Source organism: Xyrauchen texanus, chromosome 34 (assembly GCF_025860055.1).
Source record: "Xyrauchen texanus isolate HMW12.3.18 chromosome 34, RBS_HiC_50CHRs, whole genome shotgun sequence".
Taxonomy (NCBI): Eukaryota; Metazoa; Chordata; class Actinopteri; order Cypriniformes; family Catostomidae; genus Xyrauchen; species Xyrauchen texanus.
Genome location: NC_068309.1, coordinates 34,101,219 through 34,121,700, shown reverse-complemented (window position 1 = coordinate 34,121,700; position 20,482 = coordinate 34,101,219). Strand labels below are relative to the sequence as shown.

The window sequence follows — 20,482 nt, the reverse complement described above, 5'->3', positions numbered from 1 at the left end:
AGCAGCATCTTATATACTCCTGCTTGTTGGCTATGATTTGGCAGATTAAAATTAACATTCTGAACCTCAGTTAACCCTCTGGGGTCTGAGGGTATTTTGGGCCCTGGAGAAGTTTTGATATGCCTTGACATTTGTGCTTTTTTCAGTTGCTTAAAAACATTAATGGCTAAAGTCTGATAACACTGTATTCAGCACAAACTGGGCTACAATAATATGTGAGCAACATGTGTGTACAGGTTTGTATTTTTGAGAAAATAACGTTTATGCGTGGTTTTTGAAAACACATACTAAACATTTGTCCACAAGACTTTTGAGAACTGGATCTTGTAGCCTAGAGATTTTGCTACAAAATGATGTGAAAACCATCCTGATCACTCATTCATACAAAACAATATAGTAATTTAACTTTTGTAAGACAATTTTAGTGTTGAAAGGTAATATGCGAGGAGGCTTGAATGATCACGAATATTCATTGTAATTCATTGTAATTCAGACATGAGAGACAAAGACCCCTCCCCTGGGCCTATCAATGAGGGATAGAGAATGAATGTGAGGAGACTTAATAATCCAAATCAAGTTTTAAGTTAAAAGAAGTAGTGCTGAGGGATAAAAAAGAAGTGCTGAGGGATAGCAAGACGTGTTGCAGGATGTTTATGAATGAGTTGGTATGCGGCTCATGGTCATCCTCTTGCGGAGCTGAATTTGGCTCTGACTATATATTTTCTTTACATAAAGACTTTACTTAATTTTAGACCTACAATACCATTAAAAGAAGTCTCTTCTGCTCTCCAAGACTGAATTTATTTGATCCAAAATACAGTAAAAACATTGTGAGAACTCATTTTACAATTTAAAAGAACAGTTTTCTATTTGAATATATTGTAAAATGCAGCATCATTACTGCAGTCTTCAGTGTCACATGATCCTTCAGAAAGCATTATAATATGATGATTCTCTAATATGGGCATATTTAAAGTGTATTTTACTCATTTAACCTGAACACATATTTGCAAGCACAAGCTTTGTTGATGATAATGAGGCAGCATAAAAATCTAAACATTCATATTATTTTTATATCATATTACATATCATATTTTTATTATACAGCATACAATTTAAATACCTGCTTTAAACGATCATCAGAGTCCCGCTCTTCTTCTGAGGAAAATGTTAACTCTTCCATAATATCCTGGAGCTTTCTCGTCTGTGTATCATTGCAAATGCGCAGAAGTTAATGAAATGTGTTTCAATCAAACCTCACAGTCGGCTGTGTATCGTTACTTTTCAAATGTCTTTAATAAATAGATTCAAATTTTGTATCCCTGATCCAGACTTTCAATATTAAACTATGAAATTATTACATGTTTAAAACTATAATAATCTTAACAAAGTGTGAAATAAACTTTTTGGCGTACTTGTTAATTCATATTTTATAGCAAGCTTGAGATAAAATATGAGATATGTTTTAACAAGACTTTACTTTCTAGAAGTTCTCAGTGCTAAAAGTGTCAGAGGTTGAAGAAACACCCATTCATATTCTCAATTTCAAATGACATACAATGAACACAAATTATGAAGACGTGACGCAGGAAATCGCTTTCATTTTATTCATTATACATGCATATTAGACAAAATTCTTACAACGTGACAGACAGCCATCGAAACATACAAATACGGCAATTTCATCTTTCAAGCAGTGTTACAAAATCTATTCAACAATACATTTTAAAACACCTTGATAATACATTTAAATTACAGACAATTGTGTTAAATTATATAATCTATATTTTACATAACTCAACAGAAAAATATGTTATTGTCATTGAGGTGTGTGTGTGTGTGTGAGGTGTGGAGTGTGTGTACACAAATACACCTCACAAACACACGCACATATACACCTCTCACACACACACACATACACACACACCTCACACACACACACACACACACATACACCTCACACACACACATACACCTCACACACACACACACACACACACACACACAGAGACACAGACAGACACACACACCTAACCTAACCCTTACAAAAATTTCTGCATTTTTACATTTTCAATAAAACATAATTTTGTATGTTTTTAATTGATTTGAATTAAGGGCCATTAGAAATGTCATAAACCACATTTATAGCATAATACCCTTGTAATTACGAGTTTATAACCTTAAAAATAAGTCCTCGTAAAGCACTTAAAACTGCCCACACACAGACACACACACACAGACAGACAGACACACACACACACACACACACACACACACACAGACAGACAGACACACACACACATACAGACAGACAGACACACACACACGAGTGCACACACACAGACAGACAGACACACACACAAACAGAGAGACAGACAGACACACACACACACACACAGATAGACACACACACACACACACAGACAGACAGACACACGCACACAGACACACAAACACTCACACACAGACAGACAGACACATGCACACAGACACACACACACAAACAGAGAGACAGACAGAAAGACACACACACAGATAGACACACACACACACAGACAGACACACGCACACACACAGAGAGACACACAGACAGACTCACAGACACACGCACACACACACAGACAGATAGACACACACACACGAGTGCACACACACACAAACAGAGAGACAGACAGACAGACACACACACAGATAGACACACGCACACACACAGAGAGACATACAGAGACACACAGACAGACACACACACACACATACAGACAGATAGACACACACACGAGTGCACACACACAAACAGAGAGACAGACAGACAGACACAGACACACACACAGATAGACACGCACACACACAGAGAGACATACAGAGACACACAGACAGACACACACGCACACACACAGAGACACACAGACAGACACACACACACACACACACACACACTGTTAGTAAACTGCAAGCAGTGATAAATGAATGGCCATAACTGTTCATTAAATGGGAAGTGTGTCATTTCTGAGACAAACAGGTTTTTAAAACACTCCCCGGTCAACATTTTGCCACAAATGCTGTCAATTGAGCTTAATAAAATTGTTTTGAACCCAGAATATTCCTTTAAGTTGGGATAGGAGAAAGTATTTTAACATTAAAAGAGTTACACAGATCACCTTTAAGAAATAATAGTAATAATACAAAAATAATAATGAAAACATCAATAAATGTACTCACTGTTAAACTGGGATATAAATATTCATCACAACACTGTCCACAATTGACCAAAGTGACAACATTTTTGATAATGGAGAGCTGTGATATTGAAGGACAAATGTAACTAGTACTTTGAGTAGAACAACTTTCAATATTTACTAAAGCGATGATTTGATTGTCCATACCAGAGATTCAGCAAAGAAATGAGTGTAAAGTTAATACAAGTGCTAATATCACCGTTGACAATCATTTTGGTGCACCACCAAATGTAGATGTATTTCGCTATATTCATGAGTCTCTGAACCGATACCAAAAGATACAGTATAATCAAAATCACATACAAATATTTTTGAATACATATTTTCCTGGCAAGTCTGAAAGAAAAAGCTAACAAGTATAATTTCATACTTTTATTATGAGATACACTGTTTGGACAGTTCCTGTGCTCACCTCACCAAACTTTCTTCCAACTTGGTCTCATAGAATCACGTTACTATACCTACATTTATGCAGAATGTTTTTTACATGCATTGTTGTACGTATTGTGGCAGTTTGCTGGTAAAATGAACACTAGAGGCACTAAAACAACACTTTCACACACATCACAAGTAAAACAGCAGATTATCAGTTCATAAACACTTTCTTTTCACCCTGTTCTACACACAATGTTATGTTATGACATCTAAACACTTTTAATAATGCATGACTTGCATATAACGCATTACATAACCAACTACATTTACAAGCTTGTTCAAGCATGTTTAAATTGCTTGGTTGCTGAACTGAAAGAGCAGGGTATGAGTCCTGAAGAGCATGCGAGTCCACATGTGTGCCGAAAGTGTTATAGGTGCACCACATAGAAGCGTCACAAAATTACGTGGTTCTCTTTCTCATCTCACATTTGACACTTTCGGTTAGGTTTAGGGTAGGGAGGTCGGTTTTATTGATTTAAAACTTGATAGAACATTAACCCTAAAAACCTCATCTGTTTGGGAGAACATATAACTTGCTTTTAGCGCCACTTAGTGGACATTTCACCTCTGAACTGCCGAGATACACGTAATGAACCATGTAAAGTCATTTTGCAAAAATGTTGCCACAATAATGACATTTTCATGAGATCAGGCTCTTAAACAAATAATCTTCCCTCTATTTCTGCACTTGCCTGAATCCTTCCACTTTGTATTGCACAAACTCTTTTCCTCTCTCTCTCTCTCTTTTGATCTCTGTCTCTCTCTCTCTCTCTCTCTCTCTCTCTGTTATGGCCTCTGCAGCATTCTGATACTCTTACTCTAGTCCCATACACCCGAGGCCCATCTGACTATATGAGGTGTGTGTAGGTGCAGGTATGGGAATTAGCAGCATTAGGTAGGTGAGTGGTGGCACTTCAGTCAGACCACTCGTTCTCCTCTGGCTCAGAGTCCTCGTCTGATTCACTGTACTCCACGGCGATGCGTCGGGACAGAATGGTGGCCACGTCGTTACCCACCGGCTCTTTTTTGGCCTCCTGCTCTCTCTGTTCCTGCACCTTTCGCAGCTGGATACCTGCAGGAGAAGACAATTCATCATGCCGGCAATTACATCTTAGTAAAGGAAGCAGTGACAGAAAACACCTACAAAGCAGTGACAGAATTAAACCTTTTATTGAAAGGAATATAAATGATTATTAAATAAATTGATTATAAATGAGAAATTATAAATACAAACAAATGTGTGCAATTTTATTCAGTTTCACTGGAAAAATTAAATTGGTCAACTTCCCCCCATATGGCTCATCTTTCCCAGTGATTAGGACAAGTTGAGCCACTGGCCATATGTATGTGGCTTTCTGTCACAGATTTGTTTGTCTAATATCAAGTGATAACAGAGACATTAAAATAGAGGAACACTGTAAAGAAAGTTGTTGACCGCTAGTTGTATCAAGGCACTTAACATACATTATTAAGTTGTGATTCTATCAACTGGTTCTTATTAAGTTGAATTAACAAGTGTATTTGTCACCTCAACTCGATTAACAAAGTTGTCTGATCAAACTAAGAATTGCCAGCTCCCAGCATGCATTGCAGCATGAATAAATAATGAGGTTATTGTTGAAGGCTTATTTTTTGTTTGTTGCTATTTGCAGACACTATTTGTGCTGCTGTTGTTGTTTTTGTTGACATCTATGTGCCTCCTTAAAAAAAACTATTACATGTGTAACCTCTCGTCTCTCAAGAAAGAGAAATCTTACAGGGTTTACTTGTCAATTTTAAGTTAGGTTCACTGAAGTTGTTATAACTTACACCGATTTAAGTTCAACTAACTAAACTAATTAAGTTCAGCTAATTTAACTGAAGTTTCCACAACTACATTCAATCAATTCGGATTACTTTTTAATCTGTAAGAAATTCACTAGTAGTAATTCCATTGCTGATTTTATGAATGAGCATTTTAACTAGTGAAAATTGTATTATAGATATCTTCATTCATATCCTGCACATGATTAAATGTCAAAGGGCTTGCAGTATTTCAATGTCTGTTTATTTATTTGCCATAAGTAGCTACTGTATGTAATAAGACTGTGTAATAAGTCCTGATCACCCAATAAGGGTTTATTCTGCAGTAATGTCCAGTCAGCTTACTGAATATTATCCTTTACATATTTGCCCTTTGAAGTATACGTGTAAAGGAAGATCATAAAACATACGTTTTAACACATCAACTATCTTCTCTCTGTCTATTATCTTCCTTTTACATTCCCTGTTTTGTATCTTCTGTAGCCAATTTAGTGAAAAGGGAGAACACAACATGCATCAAATAGCACTCTAAACTCACTAACCTCTGCGGATGGCGGCCAGCAGGTCACTGCGGGCGTCGCTCATGGGGATGAGAGGCACCTGACCCTTCCTGGGTAGAGTGGACTCTCCGGACAGGTGTGTGACCCGGGCTGGGGATGGGGCGTGGCTGGGCAGCCCTGGTGGAGGAGGAGGTGGGGCCACCGGTGGGCCGCCCAATACAGGATGTGAAGGGGAGGGGGCGTAGGCAGAGTGCGGAGCTGGTGGAGGAGATGGGCTGTATGGACGTGAGAGAGCGGCTACTGTACCCGGAGCCAGTGACGGAGATCCAGACGTGCTGTCAAAGGCGGTCTGAGATGACGGGATGAGCGGAGGAGGTGGAGGAGGTGCAGGTGGCGCAAAATGTTCAAGTATTTGATGACCGCTGTAAAGTGTGGGACATGATGTTAAAGGAAATATTATACATTCAATTCATTGACTTAATCATTTTAACTACAGGAATAGTTCACCCAAAAGTTTATATTCTGTATGCATTTATTAATTTTGTTCAAAACCTTTTTTCTGCGGAACACAAAAGGAGAAATTTTGAAGTCGTTATTCAGCGCTCTGCGCCACGACCGCGCACAACGTGCTGGTGCAAAGTGCAATGGACGTGGGTGGGAGTGTTTGCACTATCTGTGGGTGTGGGCACGCAAACTGAGGGTGTATTGTATGTAAACGAAGTGGCGCAAAGCGCAATTAGCTATTTTCTAAGAAAGATGTTTACATACCACCTCTTATCTCAGCGCAAAGTCCAAATTCAGTTCCTGCACTTTCAGCATGGAGATTTCACCAACAGGTGGTAATAAAGTGTCACAGAAAGTGTCAGGAATGAGAACCCAAATGCAGGAATCAGGCAAAGATTTATTAAATAAACAATACAAACAGGGAAAACAAAACACTCACAAGGGAGAAAAATAACAAAGAACTTAAAAACTGAAAGATAAAATGACAAACCAGCCTGAGGCTGAGCAAACAAAACACAGACTGGACATGGGAAACAAAATGATCCGACAAACACAAGAGGAAAGGGAGCACAGTATATACAGGTAATGCACATGAGGAACAGGTGAAGACAATTTACATAACAAGGACTAGACTGGGGTGAGGCCAGAGGAAACAAGGGGGCACAGAGTCAGCCACGTGCTCATACACACCACAGACAGGAAACAGACAGGGAACAAGGGGCAGACGGAGCAGGATCATGACAGTACCCCCTGTTGAAGCTAAAAATGATTTGATTTGTGTTAAACTTTCTAGAGGATCATATATCCAAATTCTGACGAGTATCACATTTTCCATGTGTATAAAAGGAGCGTGTCGTTGCAGTTAATGCCCAAAAGAACGTCAGTTCATTTACACTAGCAACTTCATATTAATGTGCTGTCTTTGTTTAAATCCTTGGTGCTTGCGGGAATAGAATGTATAATAGGATGGTGGATGGTGGAATAACCTGAGAAGAGCCTCAGAATTAAATTGCACATGATCCATCCCATGTGCGTTGTGCAGGAAATTTCACCCAACCCACTTGTGCCTAGACTTAGCGCATGCTTGCACGAAAATACCTTTTTACTTTTCTCTTATGACATAAAGCATTGCCTTGCTCGTCACTCTTGCACTCTTAAAATAGGGCCCCACATCTTTTTACATTTACAGGATCTTAAATTAACTGAAACTATCTCCCAGCATGCTTTGCATGGCACTCAACAGGGAGAGTAAATGTACAATAAAGTGTTATATAATGTGTCTTTGTGCAAGATGAATGTAAAGGGGGAGACTTGTTAGCGTTTAATGTTTTGTTGTGTTATTTAGAAGAGTTTTTGGGGTTATCATTATAGTATCTAGTGAAGCTTGAGCTAAGGTTTAGGACGGGTACAAGTTATGAATGTTCTATATTGCTTTACTCCTTGAGCAATTGTTATGCTAATCAAAGTTACCAACTAGTGCAAGCATTCACTGTAATATCTGGTTCTAGCTAGGTTTCCTCAACTTGAAGTATTTAAGTTGAGATTACTTTTTTATTTAATGTTCAGCCAAAGAATTACGTTTAAAGTTAAGTGCCATCGCAATGTACAGTATGAGTAAGCTTACTCAATATTTCAAGATAAGAGCAATTAACATGCATGTTTAGTGCTAAATTAAAATCTGAAAGTTCTGTTAACTTAAACTTTGGAGTTTATAAATGTAAAAAAAAATAGATTTAACTGATTGCCTAATTTTTATTAGTTCTGCTAACTTATGAGTGTTTACAGTGTAGGGAAAAAAATAAACATCCATTATGAATGAATCTAACATAGGGACCTACCAATTATTTGAAGAGTGTTCAAGCACAACATTTATTGGGTTAAGATATCTTGTGCTATATGAGATCAGTATTTATGCCCTTGTGAAGGTAAAGATGTCCTTTAAAATCATAAAAATAGCCTCTTAATAAAAGGGGTCATATTTGGTTAACAAAAAATTGGTTTTGTTAACTGGATCAACCCATTTGTTTGAAGAAACACCTGAAAAAAAAAATGAGTTCACAAATCGGACGTTGTTAATCATGAACTCTCACCAGGACAGATGTAAAAAAATCTGTTAATAATGACTTAAATTTTGGTCTGTTCCTCAAACAAAGCTAGAGTGTCATATTACTTCAGCAGACTAACACATGATTCGTATGGACAACTTTTATGGTGCTTTCATAGAATCATAAAAAGTAATCCATAATTTCAGTTATTTTTAAAATCAGTATCAGTATAAAACTAGTATACTGGTATACTAAAATAAGTATGCCAGTATACTTATATACAGTATCAAATTTCTCCTTTTGTGTTACACAGAAAAAATAAAGTAATAAGGGTTTGGAACAACATGAGGGTGATTAAATAATGATTTTTTTGTGTGTGTAAAATAATTTAGACTACCAACAACATGTTGCTCAAAAATAAATAGAAAATGTAGCTTTGTAAATTTAACACAAGGTCTCATTACTTCTAATAATTATTCAATAGAGCCAGGGCTTTCAAAAGGGGGGTCCTTTAATGTGCATAATAACATATTCTATATATTTAAAAATGTATTTCTAATTATAGTTGTTCTATTTCTTCTATAACTATTTGCTATATTTATGGACATAAAGAGATATATTTATCTCTTATTTAATCTTTGGTTGATTTGTTTGCTTCTATAGACCATATAACTGTCATTAAACAAAAGTAAATCTGTATTTGTTGGAAAATACAGTGCATGTGTGATTCATTCAGGACATGGTAAAAGATGTAAAGGTGGTTTTGAATTATAGTTATTATACAGTAAAAGTTTTGTAAAGATCTAGCATTTTTAAATGAGTTGGTCCTTGAGTTGGTTGAGAGTATGGGTGGGTCAGAAAGGGGTGCTAGTGGTGTCAAAATGCATTGATTCATCAATTTATAATTAAATAATCAAATATAAGTAATATCACATGCCACAGGTAATCACAGCCATTCTTATATTCAGACCAATAGCACAATCGAAATTTTACGTTCATTTTAGGTACAATATTGGCAATTATTTTACCTATATCTGCTCTGCTATCAAATATAGTCCCAAACGAATCCAAACGGGATCAACCGTTGTCTAATTCTATTTAAAAATTTAATGGGACACAAAAATATACTTTTGGAATTTGTCATAATGCATTCATTTTCCTATTTTCAGATAAGAGAATTTTCAGATAAGATAGATTTTTATAATCAAACTGAATCTGACATTCAAATTTCAGATTTTATAACGCATAGCATCATTCAGTAAATAATCAAATCAAACTGTTACACCAGTAATATTCATTATATAATTAAGAGACTAAACTGTTATGATTGTAAATGTTTGTGTAGTATTGATGATGCATGTTAAGCTGGTAGTGAAAGGCATGCCTGTATTCTTTGGCAGCTGTTGAGCGTGGTCCGTTGAGGGAGGAGTCTGCCGGCGGGGGCCCGTGATGCGCCTGCATGCGGCCCAGAGAGTGCTGTCGGGCTGCAGCAGATGTGACTGAGGCGGGGGGGCGGTACGCTCGGTCCAGAGACTGAGTCTGTGCGGGACCTGAGTCTGTCCCATCAACCCCTGCTCCACCTGCCTCCAGTGAGTGGTTTGGACTGGCCGGGTACGAGTGCTCATCTGACATGCCAGATCTGGATTCCATCACACAACGCAAACTTTACACATGCAAAATATGGAGACTCTGTACTGCACATACTGTATATTTGTATAAAATTATCCAGAAAAGGGCAGTGTGAAATCTTAAAGGGATATTTCACCCAAAATGTAAATCCACCATACAGTATACAGGTCACATTACCCACCTATCAGGTGACAGAGACCCCTCTGAGGACATGCCGTGGTAAGGAGATGGGGTTAGGCGAGTGTCCGGGCGAAACTCCTTGTCGTACGCCATCATATTCCACTCCTGACGTCGGTTCCGGGCTTTACGGACTTTCTTGACCTCACGAGATGGATCCTCCGTATGTTTTTGCTCTTGCTAAGGCAGAGACAAAGAGGTTTCTGTAAGCTGAAGCAATATATAACTTTGCAAAGCAAACATGTTCGGATTGTAAATGAATGCTGACCTTTCTGATTAAGAAAGTTACATTTGGGTTATTCCATGTCGAACCAAAAAAATTTCCCTGGCTGAAATTGTTTACATTTGTTCATACTTTTTCTGAAGAAAGACACTCATAAATTAAGACGAAATCCAAAATATTAAATGCCATTGATCAATATTTACCAGTAAACCATTATTTTGTAGAGGTCAAATTGACCATTTTCACATGTGATTTTTGGAGCAAAACTTTGGAGCTTTATTCGGTATACTTTATACCACCATATTTCTTGTTTTGTTGGTTGCTGTCACAACACACACTCTCAGATGAGCTCGATTAAAGGGCTTATGCTCAGTCTGTCTAGATGAGTCATGCAGTAAAAATGACAGAGCTAATGATGAACAGAACTAGTGAGAGAAGAACAAAGGAAGAGTGTGATAGAAAGACAGATCAGAGAGGGGTGTGAAAACATTATGAGTGTATAGGGCTCATTGTTTATTATGTTCTTAGTAGTATGACCCCCACAACACACACACAAACAGACACATAAACACCTTTTGCCTTCGTTTCTCTTTCCTCTTGTTTTCTGTGGCTTGAAGCATCTTTTCCTTCCACAGGATGAAGAAGTAAGAGGGATCTGTGTAGAATTTGAGCCCGTCCTTTTTGTCATCCCTTTAACACAGCAAAAAACAGCAGAACACTAAGTTAAAAGATATCGGATGGCTTTAACTTAAACTTGGGTGGTCTCACTCAAATCTCATTTTTCAGAGCACCGCCCAAATAAAAATAAAAAACTCCAAGTATTCATAAATAATATTGTATGCATTTATAATATGAAATTCTGTTTCTGTTCACTCAACCTCACTTTGAAAAATCTTGTTTTATTCCACTAGGTGGCAGAAAGCACTAGAAAAAACTATTTTGTTCTCTATCACATTCCATCAAAATACAGATCTGAAACGTAGGTGGTGCTGTAATGCATTTTAGCCTGCAAAGTTGTGCTCATCCATAGACATTTAGTTAAAGCACCATCCTTGATGTTTCATTGAATATCTTGGCCTCTGAGTGGACTAGAAGCTCAATGTAATGTGGTGTCATTAGAAAGCTGAGATCCTTTCCTTTGCGATGGTATAAACATTTCATCATCAAAAGTCAACAAAAAATATTTCTGATTATTTGTTTGCATGCTTTTCCTTCTGGATGGCATATTTTGTTCTGGACATCTATTATATAATATTGGACTATTCAGCCAAGCAAGTAAATGATCACAGACAAGTAAACAGTGGATCATTTTTTAGAGAACCTCCTAAGGTAAACACACATATATATTTTTTAGCTATTTGGGGCTTACAGCAGCAGCTCTCGGAGCATAAAAGAGACATTTGTATTTGATGACTTACAGAAATCATATTTCACTTTGTGATTCTTTTGAAAATCTTTCAAATTGTGGTATTAGGGCAACAAAATGAACTGTACAGTCACATTCCTGAGAGTAAGAGCTTTCATTTTATATATGATTTGTTTATTTAAGTGCTATGTGAAGGACTTATTTTTATATAAATATTTATAACCCATTACCTCTAGGGGGCGCTGCATTTCAACGCGAATGTTCTGAGGCCTTATTTTGTTATTTTAAGTAATTTACATGCAGAATTGATGGTTATCTATGAAAAGATCAGATTCTAAGCTTTCATATGATACCTCATACGCCTGACTTACATATACAGAGACAGAGACTATACAGAGACAGAAACATTTTTTCCAATACCTCCCCCACCCTAGAGTTTAAGGGGTTAAGACGTCTAACTAAAGAACATGTGAGTCTGTGAATGCAGGAGTGGCACGTATCTTCACCTGTAAGGTGTAAGGATGTTCAGAGGGGGTGGTTTGTCACAGCGATGGTACATCTCCATGACAGGGTTTGGTATGGAGTTTCTGGACACCACCTGCTGGTCTTGGATGGTGGAACTCTTGAATGCCTTTCGCATGTTGATGTCCTGTAGGGACACTGTAGCGCAAATACACACACACTCAGGAAAATAGTCAAACATTATATATCCGTTTGCATTACTGTGAAAGCTAGTAATTATAAGGGAGAAATTAATGTAGGAATTTAGTGCAACACTGAACAGTGTTTTAGAAAGTAACTCAAAAAATTTAAATTAGTAATAAGTAACATGAATACTTTTTGATAAGTTATGAGTAGTCTTTGAATCATATGTAGTGGATTGTAGTGAATTACTTTCTTTTAGTAACTTACCAAGTCAGTACTAAAATAAAAAAGATGTAACGATACAGCGGTTCTACAGTACCGGTAGTACCGAGCACCACGTCTTAGTGCGTTTTCACACCTAGTCCATTTCAGCACTCCAAGCGCTCTCGGAGCGGTGTAACATATATATGTGAACAACCCAAGTCATCTAAGAACCCCCTAAAAGGACCCAAAAGCAAACCGTAATCAGACCAGATGTTTTGTGGTTCGATTGATTTGTGCGATCTGAAAGCGAAGAGGTACCATTCCGCATTGCATTTTATGACATAAGTACCTCGTGGCTTGCCAAATATAGCTGCATTGCATACTTCATATTCCAGTCATAATTTACTGTCAACATACCATGATATGTCTCATATTTCGTTCTTGTATTATCTGAGCACCTAAAATTAATGGACCAGCCGCATTCAGAGCAGAGCAGAGCATTAAGATGAACTGCTTTAAAGTGCTCTGATGGGTGTACTGTCTACGGAGGTTTGCGCCAAACTCCCACGAAATACAAACAAGGATTGTTAAAGTTTCACTTTAATTTTATGTGCACAATGGCAAATGTTCTTGGCTCATACACAACATGTAACTGGCACGCAGGAGGAGATGCTTGCTTTCTCCATTACTCTCGAGATGATAGATAAAGAAACATATTTTCAAATGCACTTAGAATTTCAAATGTTTTCCTTCATGCGAAATAAGGGCTTGTAGGATTTATCGGAAAGCCTTAACATAACGAGAGAGAGTGAAGAATTTAGGACAGAAATACAGTATACATGATTACTATTGCATAATGTAATATAATTAGCAGTGTTGTATGGGTTTCTTAAATTATATAACAAATAAAATAAAACCTTTCATGTAATTCTAACCCTGTGCAATAATTTTTCATGAAAAATTCAATATTTTTTAAAGCCTTAAAAGTTATTATATAGTGGGGGCCTGGGTAGCTCAGCCAGTACTGACACTGACCACCACCCCAGGAGTAGCGATTAGTGGTTCTCGCCCTCAATGGGGCATGCGGTAAGTTGTGCATGGATCGCGGAGAGTAGCATGAGCCTCCACATGCACAATGAGCCATGTGATAAGACGCGCGGATTGAATGTCTCAGAAGCGGAGGCAACTGAGAGTTGTCCTCCACCACCCAGATTGAGGTGAGTAACCGCAGCACCAAGAGGATCTACTAAGAAGTGGGAATTAGGCATTCCAAACTGAGAGAAAAGGGGCTAAAATGTATTAAAAAATTGAAAATATTATATAGCCCCATTTTATTATATGATTTCAAGTTAAATATAAAAAAATTACTAATTAATTACTAATTTCAGTAATAAGAATACTGTTATGTATACCCTGTCTTGTTCCACCGTTGCCCTTTTGTTTACCATTTTTGTCACTTTTGTACTCCTTAGTTTTCACTTTTGGCCCTTTTGTAGCTCCACTGTCTCCTTGTTAGCTTTCGTTCATTGTTTGCACCTGCCCTCATTTGTTTGCCTTTGGTTTCTGTCGATCACCTTGTTATCTTGTTTGAGTCCTGTTTGTTCATTGGCCCCTTTGTCCCACATTCTTGTATTTAAACCCAGTCTGTTTGTTCAGTCTCTGTCTATCGTTGTTTGTTGTTAGCCTGGTACGTGTTCCCTGCCCGAGTTCGCTGTTTGTTTTCATCGTGTTTAGTTTTCAGTTTTGTTTTATTTCCCCATTGAGGGTTGTTCCTTTGTGTTTACTTGTTTGTTTATTTAATAAAATCTAAACTGCATTTGGATCCGCATCTCCTCGTCTGCCTCGTTGCTCAAACGTTACAGAACGATAGACCCACCATGGATCCAGCGGTTTTAAGTGCCAGATACCACCTGCTCTGCCTGAGGCAAGAGGACCGTCCGATTGAGGCCCACGTCCACGACTTCCTTGGTCTTGCGGCTGTTGCGGACTTCCCGGACACCTCCCTTGTGGTCTTCTTCAGGGAAAACCTGAGTGGCTGGCTGAAGGAGCGGCTGCCGCCGGCATCACGCAGCTGGACTCTCTGCGACTTCCTGGAGCTGACCTTATTGTTGTGCGGCACCCCGTTCACTGTGGGCCATGCTGGGAAGGACCCTACCTCCCCACCTACTGTGGAGACTCTTCAGCCGTCCCAGGCTCTCCCTGTTACGCCTGCCCCGGTCTGCGAGCCAGAGCCTACGCCTGTCACGGTGAGCGAGCCTGCGCCCACGCCTGTCACGGTGAGCGAGCCTGCGCCCATGCCTGTCACGGTGAGCGAGCCTGCGCCCACGCCTGTCACGGTGAGCGAGCCTGCGCCCACGCCTGTCACGGTGAGCGAGCCAGCGCCCACACATGTCACTGTGAGCGAGCCTGCGCCTGCGGCCTCTACAGTCAGCGAGCCGGAGCCCTTGCCAGCCATGGCCAGCGAACCTGAAGCCACGCTGACCAGGAACAGCGTCCCAGCTTCGCCAGTCGCATCAGCCCAGAGGAAGAGGAGAAGGGGAAAGGTCTCTGCTCTCCAGCCTCCGCCTGCTGCAGCCCCGTGCCATAAACCCCTCTTGGCTCTGCCCTCAGCGCCCAGTGAGCCTTCCGAGCTTTCCAGAGCTCCGCCTTCCGAGCTTCCTAGTACTCTGCCTTCCGAGCCTTCCGAGCTTTCCAGAGCTCCGCCTTCCGAGCTTCCTAGTACTCTGCCTTCCGAGCCTTCCGAGCTTTCCAGAGCTCCGCCTCCCGAGCTTCCTAGAGCTCTGTCCTCTGAGCTTCCCGAGTCTTCCAGGGCTCCTCCTCCCGAGCCTCCTAGGGCTCCGTCTCTCAAGCTTTCCAGAGCTCCTCCTCCCGAGCCTCCTGGGGCTCCACCTCTCAAGCCTCTCGAGCCTTCCAGGGCTCCGCCTCTCAAGTCTCTCGAGCCTCTCGAGCCTTCCAGTGCTCCGCCTCTCAAGTCTCTCGAGCCTTCCAGGGCTCCGCCTCCCAAGTCTCTCGAGTCTTCTAGGGCTCCGCCCCTCAAGCTTCTCGAGCCTACCAGGGCTCCGCCCCTCAAGCCTCTCGAGCCTTCCAGGGCTCCGCCTCCTATGGCTCAGCCTCCTACAGCTCCGCCTCCCGAGCCTCCCACAGCTCTGCCCCCGAGCCTCCTACGGCTCCGCCTCCTATGTCTCCGCCTCCCGAGCCTCCTATGCTCCGCCTCCTGCGGCTCCGCCTCCCGAGCCTCCTACGGCTCCGCCTCCCACGGCCCCGCCACAAGAGCCACTCCCGGCTCCGCCTCCGAAGCCTCCCTCAGCCTCGCCTCCGACGCCTCCTAGTTCCTTCCCGGCTCCGCCTCTCCTGGCTCGGCCTCCTGGGCCTCCCTCGGCCCCGCCTCCTGGGCCTCCCTCACCTCCACCTCCTAAGCCCCCCACGGTCCTGCCTATGCCTCCTTCGGCGCCACCTCCCAAGTCTTCTACGGCTCCGCCTCCGAAGTTCTCCTTGGCTCCGCCTCACGCGGCACCGCCGGCTCCTATCCTGCGGCCACCACCCAGGACCCCCAAGCCTACCCACATCCCGTGGCCAGCTCCCAGGCCTCCTGAACCTTTCCCTGCCCTGTGGCCAGCTCCCAGGCCTCCTGAACCTATCCTTGCCCTGTGGCCAGCTCCCAGGCCACCTGAGCCCGTCCTTGCCCTGAGGTCAGCTCCCAGACCTCCTGCACCTGTCCTTGCCCTGCGGCCAGGCCCCAAGCCTCCTGAACCTGTCCTTGCCCTGAGGCCAGCTCCCAGACCTCCTGAACTGGTCCTTGCCCCATGGCCATCTCCTAGGCCACCAAAACCGGCCTCTGTCCTGTGGCCACGTCCCAGGTCCCCTGAACCGGCCCTTGGTTCACAGCCATCTCCCAGGCCACCTAAACCGGCCTCTGTCCTGTGGCCTCCTCCTAGGCCCCCTGAGCTGGCCCTTGCCTTATGGCCAGCCTCCGGGCCATCTAAACCTGTCCCTGCCCGGTCGATACCACCCCGGCCTCCTAAACCTGTTCCTTTGTGCCCCCGTGGACTGCCTAATTGCCCCTTGTGCCCCCATGGACTGTCTCATCTCCCTTTGTGCCCCCGTGGACTGTCTCATTTCCCCTCGTGGCCCCCCTTGGACTTCCTGCCAGCCTTTTGTGCCCCCTTGGACTTCCTGCCTGCCCTCTGTGCCCCTTGGACTGCCTCCTTGCTCTTGTGCCCCCTCTGGTCTGCCTGTCTGCCCCCGGTGCCATCATTTTGTTCTCTGTGGGTTTTTTGTCTTTTGTCTTTGTTTTTTAGGATCGTCTGGAAGCCGATCCTTTGAGGGGGGGGGGCTCTGTTATGTATACCCTGTCTTGTTCCACCGTTGCCCTTTTGTTTACCATTTTTGTCACTTTTGTACTCCTTAGTTTTCACTTTTGGCCCTTTTGTAGCTCCACTGTCTCCTTGTTAGCTTTCGTTCATTGTTTGCACCTGCCCTCATTTGTTTGCCTTTGGTTTCTGTCGATCACCTTGTTATCTTGTTTGAGTCCTGTTTGTTCATTGGCCCCTTTGTCCCACATTCTTGTATTTAAACCCAGTCTGTTTGTTCAGTCTCTGTCTATCGTTGTTTGTTGTTAGCCTGGTACGTGTTCCCTGCCCGAGTTCTCTGTTTGTTTTCATTGTGTTTAGTTTTCAGTTTTATGTTTTATTTCCCCATTGAGGGTTGTTCCTTTGTGTTTACTTGTGTTAGATTTTATGCATGCATAAAATCTAAACTGCATTTGGATCCGCATCTCCTCGTCTGCCTCGTTGCTCAAACGTTACACATATGTACACCTTAAAAGTATGACAATTTGTATGACAATTGCTTTTCATAATAATCACAATTATTTATGAGTAAATGATGACAGGGGGAAGGCTTCTGAGGAAGCTGATGCCATTCCCCTCTCCTTCCTATATCTAGTGAGGACGTGATGCAGAGGTCTGTGCAACATTTTGTGAGGTGGCTGCCTTGCTTCAAATTCCCATTTTTGATTTGAGGCACTTGAATCGGACATTCGCAAAGTTTCTTTTCAAAATTATTACTCAGAAGCAAATTCTGTCTCATATTCACCCTATAGACTGGTTTGTGTCAATCAACCTGAAAGATGGCCATTCTTGAGATTTGCCTTCAAGGAGACTGCTTACCAGTTCAAAGTCACACAAAATATGTCGATGCAGTTGAAAGCTGAGTGGCATTACCTTGACAACTGGTTACTTTTAGAAAAATCATAGGAACAAGCTTGCAAACACAGAGACTTGTTGCATGCACATTTGGAGTGTTTGGGAATAAAAGTCAACCGGTCGAAGATCGTGTTAACGCCCAGGTACCAGATTTTATGGGCCATGAATCTCGACTCTATGCTGGTGCACCAGACAGAAGAACGCATTCATTCCATTGTCATTCCATTTGAACATTCAAACTGAATTATTTTTTTTTATTCCATTGAAGCTCTCTGGCTCTCATGGCCTCCGCAGATCAATCCCAGATCATAGGTGACTCATCATTCATGGTGACATGGTCGCTTATGTTTTGTCATATTACGTTACTGTCTAGCCGCGTTGACCATTTGGAAAGTGCACATATTCTACCAGTACTCGGTCAAGTATCCAGATGCAAATTGGTCATGATGGATTCTTTGATCACAGGCTGGGGAGCACTTCATATGGATGGTATTGGTTTGGGGAAGCATTAATAGATCTATTTGCATCACTGGAGACAACAAATTGTCACCTATGGTATTCCCTGACTCATGTTCCGCTGGGCCTGGATGCTCTTATCCACAAATAGCCAGCGGGATGTAAGTATGCATTAATTCCCATCTACTTACTTCGCCAAGTATTGAGCAAAATTTGGGAGGATGAGGAAACTGTACTGCTAGTTGTGCAGGAATGGCCCAACTGCCCATGGTTTCCACAGTTAATAGCAACCGGAATTGTGGAAACTTCACGTGTGGCCCCTGAATGGTGCCCGTTTGAAGCAGAAGGGCTCTCACAACCAGTGACACCATATTACAGACCAGAGTCACTTTGATGAGACATTAATACACTTTGAAATGCAGTGTTCGCTGGTTGGTGTTGCTCTCGAGGCAAGGACCCTGTACAATGTGCTGTACAGACCATACTTCACTTTCTATAAGAGCTCTTGGACACGGGTCTTACCCCATCGATGCTTAAGTGTAACCTTCCAGAGTAACCTGACATGTCCCACTGGGCGGTCTGTCAGTAGGCAGACATCCTTTGATTGTGAAATTCTTTCGGGGCACGAGGCAGTTGACAATGTCTCGCACCATTACTGCTCCGGTTTGTGATTTAGCGCTTGTGTTAAAAATACTCACAGGCTCGTCATTCAAGCCATTGGATACAGTGAGTTGACGTATACTCTCATTAAAGACTGCAGTGTTTCTTGCTTTGGCTTCAGTGAAATATGTTAGGGACTCGATGACTCTTGTTTAGAGTTTGGACCAGGCTTGTCAAAAGCCATTCTCAAACCTAGAAAAGGTTATATGCCAAATATTTTGACCACTCCCTTCAGAGCGCAAGTTATTACCCTTCAGGCATTCTCTCCTCCTCCGTTTGATTCGGGTGAGGCGCAGAGGGTGTTAAAGATGTTGTCCTGTAAGGGTGTTACTTGCATATGTTGATTGTATGAGGCAAATCAGATCTTTGTGTGTGTCACAGGTCGCTTTAAGGGTTTGGTCATTTAGAAACAAAGGCTTTCACATTGGATCATTGATGCCATTGCAATCGCATATGACTGGCTTGTCATACAGAGCCCTATTGGCATTATAACTGACTCCATTAGAGTCAGTACTAATGGTGTTTCCCTTGAAGACATCTGCCTAGTTGCAGGTTGGGCTTTCCCCAGCACTTTTGCTCAGTTCCACAACCTGGTTTTCTCCTCTTTCTTCCTCTCTTCTAATGGTGAGAAAGAGCAAGACGGAGTATTCTGCTACTTACTACCAGTTTATTTGTACAATGTAATTCCATAAGTCAGCTGTCACCTACATTTTCCCTACCCATTCGTTTAGAGCCTTCATAATACATATTCACACATCTCAGTGATTTCAATAATCCTGTGATGCTGTGTTGCCTGTATCGGCTTGCATCATCATCACCATGAATATCCATCTATTCATAATTTTGCTTCTGTGGGTGTCTTTAACTACCCAATTGACATCGTTGCGTGTGCAAATCAGTGGCATGACATGATGATATGCATTCCCCATAGCGTCAGCAATGACGCAGCATCGAGATGACCGACTTGAAAGGGAATGACTGTAACCAGGGCATGAGATGGTGCGTATGCTGGCTGCAGTACTGAATCTTCACTACCAGGGCTGAGTATCGCTCTGTACCCTTCAGTAGAAAATTCTGAAGAGATTGCGCTGTGCATCGGCGTATATATGCCCAACGATGCGTTCGGGGAGGTGGAGGACAAAGCACTATCTGGCAGTTCAAATTTGTGAGATTTTAAAGAGTTTCAGAGATTGGTTATGCCTGCGGAAATAACCCATAGCATCATCAATGACATAGTGTCTCATTCCCTCCTTTCAGGGAACCGTGGTTACAGTAGTAACCTTATCGTTATAGTGCCATCTTGTCGAACCAAGGAAGTGCGTTCTCCACAAACATTGCCTCCCGTTAATTAAGTTCCCTTGTCAATTGTCTCTTATTCAACCAGACTACTCTACT

General features: G+C 41.8%; 1 protein-coding gene across 1 annotated transcript in view; it reads right to left on the bottom strand.

Moving 5' to 3' along the window:
• Positions 1-1,590: 1,590 nt before the first annotated feature.
• Positions 1,591-20,482, bottom strand: part of LOC127627387 (actin-binding protein WASF3-like) — a 37,994-nt gene continuing 19,102 nt past the window's right edge. The window contains exons 4-9 of the mRNA XM_052103719.1: positions 12,425-12,578; positions 11,125-11,242; positions 10,334-10,509; positions 9,908-10,162; positions 6,017-6,396; positions 1,591-4,743 (exon numbers count right to left, since the gene is read on the bottom strand). Coding sequence (XP_051959679.1) covers positions 4,586-4,743; positions 6,017-6,396; positions 9,908-10,162; positions 10,334-10,509; positions 11,125-11,242; positions 12,425-12,578 — 1,241 coding nt within the window. The 3' untranslated portion in view covers positions 1,591-4,585. The remainder of the gene's footprint in view (positions 4,744-6,016; positions 6,397-9,907; positions 10,163-10,333; positions 10,510-11,124; positions 11,243-12,424; positions 12,579-20,482) is intronic.